This window comes from Nelumbo lutea, chromosome 1 (assembly GCF_056320005.1).
Source record: "Nelumbo lutea isolate HS-2025 chromosome 1, American lotus-T2T, whole genome shotgun sequence".
NCBI classification, from domain to species: Eukaryota; Viridiplantae; Streptophyta; class Magnoliopsida; order Proteales; family Nelumbonaceae; genus Nelumbo; species Nelumbo lutea.
This window is the reverse complement of record NC_142684.1, coordinates 112,184,530-112,197,453: the sequence shown is the minus strand read 5'-3', so window position 1 is coordinate 112,197,453 and position 12,924 is coordinate 112,184,530. Positions and strand designations below refer to the sequence as shown.

The 12,924-nt window shown below is 39.9% G+C and overlaps 1 protein-coding gene across 1 annotated transcript in view; it reads right to left on the bottom strand.

Moving 5' to 3' along the window:
• LOC148876839 (protein CELLULOSE SYNTHASE INTERACTIVE 1-like) overlaps positions 1-12,924 on the bottom strand; it is a 31,821-nt gene continuing 18,897 nt past the window's right edge. The window contains exons 6-8 of the mRNA XM_088973531.1: positions 7,518-7,972; positions 768-884; positions 1-610 (exon numbers count right to left, since the gene is read on the bottom strand). Coding sequence (XP_088829657.1) covers positions 449-610; positions 768-884; positions 7,518-7,972 — 734 coding nt within the window. The 3' untranslated portion in view covers positions 1-448. The remainder of the gene's footprint in view (positions 611-767; positions 885-7,517; positions 7,973-12,924) is intronic.

Sequence of the window (12,924 nt, the reverse complement as noted above, 5' to 3'; positions counted from 1 at the left end):
TTTTATGAATCAAACACAGATATTCATTCACAATCTTATTGTGTTATTCAAATTCCAATCGATAAAAAAAGTTACAATGAAGGTGAGGACAAACACAACCCCAGTCATATTCCCTCCACTCCCTCACTCCCCATCTCCCAAAAAAATTTATGAGCACACTAAAAATCAACACCAACACCAAAAACATACAAAACATGGAAGCTACATTTGCTGCTCTCTCCTCGGGCCAGGAAATAAGAAAGAGAAAAAAAATACAAAAGAATAAACTGGCATAACTATACCTAAAACGACAACAAACCCTGCTGTTTTATGACTGCAGCGAGAAAACTATACGGCCAACTCTCTCTTGCAGAATATGTACATTGATACTATAAATTAATAATTGATAAATACTCTTGTTTCTTTCCCATCTCATTTTCTTCCTAGAATAAATTACAAGCAAGAGTGATCAGTTACTCTGATGTGAGTTGCTATTGTTGGACCACTGGAATTCAATTTCAAGATTCCGTGAAGGCCCACTTTTACTCTCAGGCAGCAGAGTATATTCTCCAGCCACCGCCCCTAGCATCACAACCCGGTCAATTTGGATTGTTACTTTACCAAATGAGCTCTGCATTTGAATTACAACAATGTGGTAAGCCTCCAGAACAAGATGCAAGAAAACCTATCATTTTGTTAATTTTTTTCTCTACAGATGATCCACTTCAAAAAAAAAAATATATATATATATATATAGCAACTTTGGTCAAAGAAAAGAGGTTATTTACCTTTCCAAATTTGCTCTTATTTTTGCAGGAGATGTGAAGTTTTTGGCCTTTAGGAGGGCTCTCGAATGCCCATGCAAAGCCCTCCTCCCACTCGGGAGTAGGACCAGTTGATACAACCTGAATAACAAATGAACATACTAAGTTTGCAAGTTTTATCTATTACAGACATTAATGTAGTGTTATAAAATTTTAGCTGCTAAAAATAAAAAATAAAGATTTGAAACTGAGGTTTGAACTCTCAAGAGGAAAAAAAAAAAGAAATTCCCACTTCAGCTAACGAACTCCCATGAGATATCGCAAGGTTCAATATTGCAGCACATAGTACCTTGACACTTCATCAAGCACTTTAAGACCCAAAACTAAGAATGCAAGAATGGTCATTGAATTGGTAGATCACATGCTTTGCCACCTTGATGAGGCATTATGGGTGACACAAAAGTTGCTCAAGTGCATTTTTATTTCATTAAAATAATTATAAAAGTGCCATGTGCAAAACAATGCTGCACATCCACCATATTATCAAGATAACCACTAATCAGGTAAACCTATGCCTGCCCATAGATGGGTGTTTTGCAATGTGAACTCAAGCATTGCAGTTTCAGCAACCTAGTGTTTGAGAATTTTCTGTATGAAAATTTTTATGCTTTAGATGGGAGCATGGGGGAACGCAATAAAACTTCAAGCTCCATATAGAAAATGCATGTGACAAAATACTAGAAGCCAGTAGTAAATGACAGAATAATCACTTAATTGCCTTCAGTCAAGATGTCATATGCATGAATGAGTACTAATGTTTAGTTGTTTCACAACATAATATCTTGCTATTATGACTACTAAATCCATTTCATATCCATAAAGAAATGGAAATAGTAATAAAAACCTAATGTATACCAAAATATCTAAGACCCATTTCATATCTAAGACCACTAAATCCATTTTATACAGTGGTCCTCCCAAATGAAGAATCCTTCCACCCCTGGATAGGAGCTACTAGAATATTATTATCGTGGTAGAAAGGCAAAAGAGAGTGGGGGAAGGCAGCGCCAGCCACTTCATTTATATCAACGGTGCAAAATAAGGAGGAAAATGACTGAAGTGCCCTTGCAGCACTAGGTTACAATATAAACTATTGACAGTTACATTGGGTCTAGCCACCGCACTTTGTTTCTTACTTCTCCACGTGACTAGGGGTGGTACTTTTTCAACCCAACCCGCTAACCCGCCCGACCCAGCCATTAATTGGTGGTTTGGGTTGTATCCATTTAGTCTCGGGTCTGGTGGGTTGAGCAACCCAACAAGGGAGAGGCTTAATGGTTTGGGTGGGTTGGGTCATGGTCATCCAACGGATAACCCATTAGTCTCTTCATATTTCCATAGGCACTCTCTTTATCGGTGGTCTATCCTCATTCATCTTTTCTAGTAGACAAATACCAACGTTTTAAACGACCCAGAAATGGGACCATTTTGCCAACGGTTTTTGGGTCGACAGTCCGATCGTTCAATTCGAACGGACGGCCCGTTCTGACAAACAAATTAAAAATAAAAAAGGTCAAAAACCGTTGAATGGGCCGACGGTTCGACTGCCCAGGCCAATGGGTTGTTGACTTTTTCAACAGCTTTTGGCCAAAAACTGAACGGTTCCCGGGCCGAATGGTTCGATCGTCCGAGTCAACGGTGGTTCGAAAACCTTGGGAAAAAAGAAATCATCAATGTTTTTGAACCGTCGTTGACCCGGGCAATCGAACTGTCGACTTGTTCAATGGTTTTTTACCATTTTTATTTTTAATTATTTTTAATTTGTTTGTCAAAACAGGCCGTCCGTTCGAACCAAACAGTCGGACTGTCGACCTGGAAACCGGTGGCCATAATGGTTCCATTTCTAGGTCGTTTTTAAAACATTGTTTTCTCATGATTTATAATTGTAAATGGTGATCAAATTGATTAAGGAAACAACATGAATAGCTCTCTCGAAGCGGTAAGAAAGCCCTATCTTTTTTCTGATTCATCTGTTTCATCATTCACTTCTTAGTAGATGCTCAACAAACTGAAAATGATGAGGTGCATGAGCTCCCACTCGGGCCACTCCAACGTCATTGCCAATTGCAATGAAATACTCAATGTGAGTCCCTTCACCTATATAAATCTGGTTTTTGCATATTCCAGTTTTTGTTTTTTGTGTGGTTTTTTGTTATTTTTCTATAATTTCTCCTTTCTTCATTTTTTTTTTATGTTTCTATAATTTTTATTATTTTATTTTACAATTTTGTTATTTTTATGTAATTTATGCTCTCTTTCTTTTGTAATTTCTAATAGTTTTCTATAGGTTTTGTGTTGTAATTTTCACAATAATACTGTTTTTTCCAAGGTTTTTGAACCGTTGTTGACCCAGACAGTCGGACCATTCGGCCCGGGAACCATCCAGGCAAGCGGTTCCGTTTTACCCCAAACCCCGTTTTTGGGCAAAAACTGTTGAAAAAGTCAACAGCCTGTTGACTCGGGCGTTCAAATTGTCGACCTGTCAACCCGTTCAACGGTTTTTGACCATTTTTTATTTTATTTTTAATTTGTTTGTCAGAACGGGCCATCCGTTCGAACCGGATGATCGGACCATCGACCCGGAAACCGGTGGCTAGAATGGTTCCATTTCTGGGTCATTTTTTAAAACATTGGCTTTTTCACATGTATATAAAGGACAAAATGAAAGTTGCATTTTCTATTTTTTTTAACCTTTTATGTAATTTCTATTCATTTCATGCATTTTTTTAGTTTTTGTTTAATTTCTATTTTCTATTATTTTTGTGTAATTTTCATTATTTCATCTAAATGGGTTGGGTTGGGTTGGGTTCAAGTGTGTTTGGGTTGAACCCAACCCATTTAATTTTATCTAATTGGGTCATTAATGAGTTGGCGGGTTAGATGGGTTGGGTTGAAACTCAACCCAAACCGAACCGAACCCAACCCAACCCGCCCAATTGCCATCTCTACACAATTTCTCTCACAAAAGTACAGTATCTATTGGTGGATTTTTTGTCATTTACTGACCCGACCTAGTCAGCATCCATATACACTTGAACCTTCAAATTCCCATGCTTTTGGAATAACAAGCCAGCTCTTGGGAACTTTTGGAGATACCTTAGAATCCACTTGGCAGCCTCCAAATGAGTGGTCCTAGGGGCACGCATGAACTGACTAAGAACACCCATTGCATAAGTAATGTCAGGTCTAGTCATAAACAACCAAATATGTCTTTCTACAAGCCTTTGGAACTGATTTACATCTTTTATGGTTTCCCCATGACAGTCACCCAACTTGTGATTCAGATCGATGGGAAAATAAGCTGGCTTCACTCCTAGATTGTCTGTATCTTGTAATAGATCTAGGATGCATTTTCTTTGTGAAATAAAAATCCCTTTTTTATGAATGGGCAGCTTCAACTCCAAGGAAATACCATAAGGGGCCTAGGTCTTTCACTTCAAACTAAGTGGATAAGAACTCCTTCAACTTCTGAATTTCAGTAATCCAATCAACAATAATTACTATGTCATCAACATACACTATCAGGGCTGCAATCTTACCTTCCCCCCTCTTCACAAACAATGTATGGTCAAACTGACACTACTTAAAGCATATCTTTTGCACAACCAAACGGAACATGCTGAACCAAGCTCTTGGCAAGGTTCAAATTTTCAATACGATACACCTTGTGTTAGGTGTACTGTATCATATCTTTTGAAGGTTGATACACCTGTTTTAAGGGGTTTTAAGAGAATCTTTTATTTTATAATAAATATCAGAAAAATGAGGTTCTCTCTGAAATTTTGAAAAAGAAAAACTAAAAAACAAAAAATAAAAAGGTGCAGTGTTCAAAGTATCGATATGCCCCTTTCAACATACGAGGATGTATTGATATTTTGAACCTTGGCTCTTGGTGATTATTTTAAGTTGTACAAGGATCTCTTCAGCTTGCACAAATTTTGCGCACTATCTTTTGCATAAAAAATGGGGGTTGAACCATGTACATCTTCTTCTAGATCCTCATTCAAGAAGGCATTCTTGATATTCTTGATATCCAATTGGTGAAGGTCCCAATCAAGGTTAGTTTTTAATGAGAGGATAACTCTAATAGAGTTCATCTTGGCTACCAGAGCAAATGCCTCCTTTTTGCAGTTATCCATTTTGATACCAACAAAGGTTGCACTTGGCATTCCTTATTTTAAGTACTTATCTACTGTAAAAAGTAGATAAGTCCTTAAAATAAGGAATGCCAAATGCAACCTTTGTTGGTATCAAAATGGATAACTGCAAAAAGGAGATAAACCCTTAAAATAAGGAGTGCCAAATGCAGCCAAAGCCTCTGTTACATTCTTAGAAATAGGAACACTGTCAATGGAAGAAAGAAAGCCACAAAAAGAGGGTGAGATATTCTCAAAGGATACATAATGGGAATGGGGTGCTTAATGGTACAAGATCCAACATCCTTTATTTTAGAAATAGGGATGTCTAGATCATTAACAACAAAAGTATCTATATTTATGGAAATAAGGGTACCTGGCTAAGAGGATTCTCCATGGCTCTTGAACTCTGTTGGCCCTTAGGACGATGAAGGAAACATAGAATAGAGGAGGATGAAGAATAGGAGGAAGCTGAATTTCAAATGGCGTTGATCATGTCTTCCCAAGAATTATAACTAGAAGAACGTTCTTGATTTACAGTAGAGCTAGAGGTTTGAGTCTCCTGGGAAGCCATGCTTTCTTAGTTGTTCTTCTTCTAACCATGTTGACCCGACTTCTTATTCTGATATGATGTTGGTTTCTTACTTAACTCTTAAGCCCACTTTGGCTTCCCATGGAGATCCCATCAGGTCTCACAAGTGTGCCTAGACCGCTGACAATAAGTGCACCAAAGTTTATCCTTGTGATCAACTTTTTTTTTGGACATCACCCTTCTTAAAAGAATTTGTACTCCCCCTGGTTGTCAAAGCAACTGGTTCTCCTTCTGAACTATTCATCACATTTTTTCTACTCTCTTCAAATTGTACTAAGGCATAGACCTCTTGGACTGAAGGGAGATCCTAACTTCCCAAAATTTGCACCTTGATAGAATATAGATTCATACATGGGATTCAACTCCAAGATGAAACTCCCGAGATTTATAAGCTTTTGCATCCTCATCGCATTTCCAATCCACACTCTAATAATGATCCAACTCCTTATAGATGGAATTCAAACATGAGCAATACACTGAAAGGCTTCTCTACCCTTGTTTACAAGTGGAGGATTCAGCTTGCAACTGCTAGATCTTTGCATAGTGCAGCTACTTAGAATAGGTGGATTTAGCCTGCTCCCAAATTTTACAAGTTGTACCAGCCCACGTGAAGTTCCTTCTCACCTGTGGGAAACATAGATACAAGAAGCCATGGCAACACCATACTATTTTCTTGGTCCCATTTGTCATGTCCAGTACTTCCAGATTTCAGCTCCTTCACCTTACCGTTAATATAGCCTATCTTCCCCCTTGTAGTGATATAAAGTTTAATTCCCTTAGACCACTTTAGATAATTAAGTCCATCTAATGGAATTATAGTGATAGGGAAATTCATATCTAGTTCTCCACTCAGTCCATTTTGATTAGAAGAAACACCAGAAGTAGCAGAATCTTCAGAAGACTTGGTAAATTTCACTATTCAGTCATAGGGAATACGTTGAACACCAGCCAGCACTATAAGGATCAAGTACTACAGTACACAGACACTGTTCTACAGTTTGAAACTCACTCCTGAACCCAGAAACAACAATCTGGAGTCTTCTGAAGCAATTCCAGCACCAAACAGGTTGTTTTTCGAGTATAACCAGATCTGAAATTCATAAAAACAGCCCTACTCTATGCCACTCAATCTCCACAATCACAAAAGATATATATACTACTGCTGTTACAGCAGAGACAGGTCATACTAGACCTACAAACACCATGTACCTGGTCACAAAGGATCACACTATCCACATACAGGGGTTAGAAGACTGTTAAACTCTTTCACAGCATCCTGCTGCCACAATCTTAGGGGTTTTCCTTGGTACACGACCGAGATGAAGAAGATAAAAGAAACACAAAAAACTTCTCCCAGGCTAATCAAAGAAACTTCTTTTCTCAAGTCTCAATCAATCTGTCTTCAGACCCAAAACATTTGCTCTGATACCATATAATGGTGGTAGAAAGGCAATAGAGAGTGAGGGAAGAGAGGAGAGAAGAGAAGAGGTTTGATTGAGAGTCAAAAAGTGAATAGGTCGTCACCAACATGGGCACAAAAAGTTTGATTAGTCCAGATGTCCAAAATAGTTTTTTGGAGAGAGCTACAGAAACCAACAGGACTAGAAAGTCTTTACTCTTAACATCAACTTATTGGTGTACCGAAGTGGGCACCTACACTTAATGGGACAACTCTGGACATTTTGCATTCACAACAAAAGATCAACAGCAAGCCAGGACAGACTTCTTTCTGCACCATCTCCTCAGGGCAACAAACAAATATACATAGGCAGTCTTTCAACAAGATTATCTACTGCAGTTATTGAATATATAGAAGCTATACATAAAAATTACCCATGCTTTGAGGATGCCAATTGCAACATGACAATTTAGAATTTTGAGCATCCATTTTAGTCAATAATGGTCCACTTAGCCTAGAACTTTGGTTAGCAGAAGGAACTTAAAGATAAAAATGATAGAAATGAATAGGGGTTTCATGCATCATACCTTGGTTTGCCTAGGTGGTGTATTTCCAAGTGTGAGCTTGCAGTAGACACTTGGGTTTCCCACTGATTGCTTCAAATTGTTGCCACGCTTGATAATTACCATTAATGTGCCTGGCAAACACTGCAATAGAAGTTCTGCCTTCTCCTGAAATCGAGGAGGGCCAGACTGGATCAAATATTGCAGCAAGGGAATTGCCTCGGCAGCAGCAACTGATTGGGCTTTGGAGACTTCAGCTGGGCATGCCGACCAAGCTTGCCTAAGGAGGAAAAGTGAGTCTAAGGCTGATTCCTGAGTTGCCTCTGAGCTAGTCTTGAGCGATGTCACCAGATGTGGAATACAGAGTGTAGCAGGTTCAGTGGCTCTCAAACGTGGGAAGTTGCTAAAAAGTGCATTTAGAGCTTTGAGATATTCCTCATTTACACTTCCAGTGGCCCATAAATCCTTCTCAATAGCAGCTGAAAGACAGCAAATGAACCAATTGGACCCAGGAAGTTAATTGCATGCATGAAAGAGCACTTTTAACGAAAAGAATATGAAAATCATGTTATACAAAAGCAGTATTGCAGCAAAAACAGCACAAACATATATAAAAACCAAGTGATACTTCTGCTCATCAGTGAAAACTTCAAATAATTCACATATCTGATGATGGTTAGGAGAAACTGGCTCCTTGAGAGTCCTGAATCTTTGATGAAAAGACAATCAGAAAATCCTACAATTTGCTAACACATGGTCCAAACACCACTTCAGCACCCAAAGTGGACACCATGTGATGTTGACTTTCCTAGTGTCTGATGCAGCATGGTATCCAAGATTGGAGTATTTTCATTGGTATAGGCTTCCAATTGGAGCTTCAATGGATTTTTCCTCACAATGGCAACAATGAGAAAGAGGAGAAGAAGAAGAAGAAAGAAAAACAACAAAGCATGGTGGATATTTGGCTAGTCTGACTACCCCATTCCAACTTTTGGAGCCTCACCAAATTTAGGGAAAGACATGATGGCATCTCATCGACACACTCAAGAGATTTTTCTCCTCCCAAAAGTAAACAATTTGAAGGCTCAAAACTTGAAACTGCCAGCTGGGTCTAAAGATGCAACTTGAGCAGGCTCAGGTTGAACATTTCTCAAAATTTGAAAGGGTCTGTCCCAAGGACCTGGGCTTGATGCAGTAGAAATTCTTCAGATTGGGTATCAAATTTGCATCCCTAGCTGGCTTGGTGGTGAAGTCTCCTTGTGGTTGTAGCAGAGACCTGGGATTGCTTCCTGCCTTCATCACGGTTTGAGGTAGAGTTTGGAGGATGGACCACTCCCTCGTGTAGTAAATTTGGATAAAAAAGGTTACAAACTCAACTTTTTCATTCAAGAGTAAAGTGATAAGTACATAGCTTTATTTAGATTTAGTTAAAGGCTAGGGAAACCCTACCTAACACAAATAAGAAATGGCTCACTGAGGTGGGGTTCTCACATGGATCACAAGTTATTAAGTATGGCTGCATATCAAAACTAGGTCACATGTCATACATGGATAGGGGGCTATCATCGATGGGCATGGAAATTAGACCTTATTTCTGAACTTGCACTTAAAACAATCATGTACTTGAAACCTATGATAACAAGGGTGCTCAGGCATGGGTTTACAGCTGAAAGAAGGTAACACCTATCCAAGCTGCATAGTGTAACAATTTCTGGATCAGTTTCTCTTAAGTTCATTCTGTGCTTAGGTTGATTACATGCATAGGGGTATTCACTTTAGGGTCTTCAAGTCCCAAATTGAGTTTTATGATTGTTAGAATGCTCGAGTCAGGGGTATTTTGGTCATTCTAGTGTATCTTATTGAAAGTGAAAGGTCTATTGTATCTGAGTTTAAGTTATGTGTCCCATCTTCTATGAGGGACAAAGTTGTCTTTCTTGTAACTCAAGTTTTAAGAATAAAAGTCAAGTGGGTCGGCTAGGAGAGTGATTTTTTTAGAACATCCTCTCTTCTAGTCTGGCCGAACACTCTTCTCCTCTCCTTCTTCTTTCTCTTTTCTTTCTTCTTTCTTCTTCTCTATTTTGACCTAGAATCAACTAGGGTTTATTCACATGGTATCGGAGCATTAAGGTCTCGTGTTTTTCTTGATGTTGTCTTCTTCCTGGGTTCGCCGCCAGCTTCACGGTAGGTTTCATCATCTTATAGCTGACCTGATTGAAGACTCGATAAAGGGCTGAAAAGGAGTTTCCGTTTTGAGGGCCTGGAGGTGAGAATGCCTCTGGCCGGTGCTGCGGTGGTCGTTGAAGTGGTATACTAGACCCTCTATTCAGTGGACGAAGAGGGTTGGACGTATACAGGTATGGACACTGTTGTCGTGTGTTCAAAAATGGACTGTGAATGCTGTTTTTTTTTTTATGCTTCAAAAGTTAGCTGTTGTGGTGCTGGGTGAAACTGATACACATATCAGTTATGTTTTTTTTGTTGTTTTCTTGCTCGCATGTGTGCTGAAAGAAGAGTAGTAGACTGCTGATGTCCATGACAGCAGTGGTGTGGTGTTGATTGTGTTGTGGTGGCTGACATATCTATGATTCTAAATGCTTAAAAGTGAACCCCTAGACCTTGAGTGTAATCAGTTCTGCAGTATGAAGAACAAGTGTTCGATGAAATGACTGAGTAATTTCAGTAGTGGTGTGTTGATGGTAAATGGTCCTGCAGTGTGCAGTTCAAGTGTTTGATGTGTTGACTGAATGATTTCAGCTTTAGAGTGTAGTGTGTAATGTGCAGTTGAAGAAAGTGGGTTGGTGGTATCATAAGTGAGATAAGTCTTGTGACGAGTGTGAGATTGTGGTGTATATCCAAAGGTGAAATAATTGAGATGGCTTCAACTGTAGTTGGGAATGACAACAAAACAGGCATCATGCTTTCTTCAGATTATCTAAGTGTTCAAATGACATCCATCAAGTTGAATGGTGAGAACTATGTACCATGGGCAAAATCTGTGGAGGTGTTCTTGAAGGCCAAGAGGAAAGTAAAACATGTGAGGGAGGAGAAACCTTCCTCTGATTCTCCTGGGTTCTGTGATTGGGAACAAGATGATGCACAGATAATGACATGGCTTTGGAATAGCATGGAACCAAAGATTAGTGTGAACTTCATGTTCCTAGATACAGCCAAAGAGATCTGGGATCATGCTAAAAAGTTGTACTCTGGACAAGACAACAAAGCTAGGGTATATCAATTATACTAAGAGTACTTCAATTTGAAGCAAGGAAGTCAAAGCTTAGAAGAGTATTATGCAAGTTTGAGGAACATCCGCAATGAGCTAAATGTGTATCACCCTCTAACATCAGATGTCCAGATCCAACAACAGCAACGTGAACAGCTTGATGTGACTAGGTTTCTTGTGGGCTTGAAGGCTGAGTATGAGCCTGTCAGAGCATAGATATTGGGGGGATCAACTCTCCCCTCACTTGAAGAAGTTTTTGCCCGTCTTAAGAGAACATCCATTGAGCCGGTGGAACATTCTTCCTTCTCTGATAGATCTGGTTTGATAGTGACTAAAGGGAGTGGCCGTGGAAGTAGAAGTGGTGGCAGCAGTGGCCCTCCAAGCAACCGTGGTGGACACATGTTTAACCGGGCTAGTGGCCGGACTGGAGGCCGAGAGTCAGGGGGAGGCCGTGGAAAAGGAAGGGGTAATGCTCAGAGAAAATGTACACATTGTGGCTTAGAGGGGCACACAATTAATTTCTGCTATGATTTGCGTGGTCCACCCAACACTTGGGCTAACCATGTTACATCTAAGAGTAGTAGCACAATTACTGAAAGCCTGCAAACTGCCCCAACCCCCTCCACACCCACTTGTGCTTCCGGGCAGGAAATGGTGAGTGTACCACGGGCAATATATGAGCAGTTCCTTCAAACATCTCAGCAGAACACAACTACACTTGCCCATTCAGGTATGACTTGTTTAGCTTCCAAAGCCTCACTCTGGATCATTGATTCTGGAGCCTCGGACCATATGTCTGGGACTCTTGATGTATTTTCTTCCCTTTCTCGCTCCTCCACATCTCAGACAGTTACACTTGCTAATGGTTCTACATCTCCTATTTGTGGTGTTGGTGATGTTGATCTCTCCTCATTGTCTTTAGCATTTGTTTTATATCTTCCTAAGTTCCCTTTTAACCTTATGTCTGTTAGCAGATTAACCAAGTCCCTTAATTGTTCTGTAACCTTCTATCCTTCTTCTTGTGTGTTTCAGGATCTCAAGACGGGGACGAAGATTGGTGGAAGGCATGAAGTAGGTGGTTTGTATTACCTTGATGGTGGTGGCCCCCCAATGGCTTTTCAATAGTCTCTTACTCCTCTCCAATGGCACTGCAGACTTGGTCATCCCTCTCTCAAGGCTTTGAAGCTGCTAGTTCCTTCCTTGAGTCATCTTTCATCATTAGATTGTGAATCATGTCAGTTGGGAAAACATCATCGAGTCTCATTTAGTCCAAGAATTGATAGTCGTGTCTCCAGTCCTTTTGCTTTAGTTCATTCTGATGTATGGGGTCCAGTTAAAGTGGTGTCATATAATGGGTTTAAGTATTTTGTAATCTTTGTTGATGACTTTTCAAGGATGACATGGATCTATCTTATGAAAGACCGTAGTGAATTGTTCTCTATTTTTCAGAAATTTCATGCTGAAATACGCACTCAATTTGGTGTTCATATGAAAATACTTCGCTCCAATAATGCCAAAGAATACATCTCCTCACCATTTCAACAATACCTAGAACATCATGGAATAATTCATCAAATTTCTTGTGCCTACACCCCGCAACAAAACAGTGTAGCTGAACGGAAAAATAGACATCTTCTTGAAACTACTCGGTCCTTGATGATCAGCACGCATGTCCCAAAGCATTTTTGGAGTGATGTTGTTCTTACATCCTGTTTTCTGATAAATCGGATGCCCATGTCAATCCTTGGAAGTCAATCCCCTTTCTTCGTGTTGTTTCCCACTTTGTCTCCCTTTCCTCTCACCCCAAGAGTCTTTGGCTGTGTTTGTTTTGTTCAACACTTGGGGCCTGGAGTAGACAAGCTAGATGCTCGAGCTACGAAGTGTATTTTTCTTGGCTACTCAAGGACTCAGAAAGGGTACAAGTGTTATAACCCTAAGTTTCATAAATCATTTGTGTGCCCTGATGTCACCTTCTTTGAATCAGTTCCTTTTTTCTTAGATGTCAGGGTCTCTTCTTCTCCCACTGTGGTTCCTCTTCCTGTTCCGGTTGTGGACCCCCTTCCCATAGCTCCCATTCCTACTGCAAATGCACATCATATGCCTGTTACTACAGAGAGGCCGCCAATTACTCAGGTGTATACCCGCAGAAGTGCTTCGGCTCCTCCTCCACTTCAACACTTGTCGACAGATCCTGCTACTGCTCCTTCT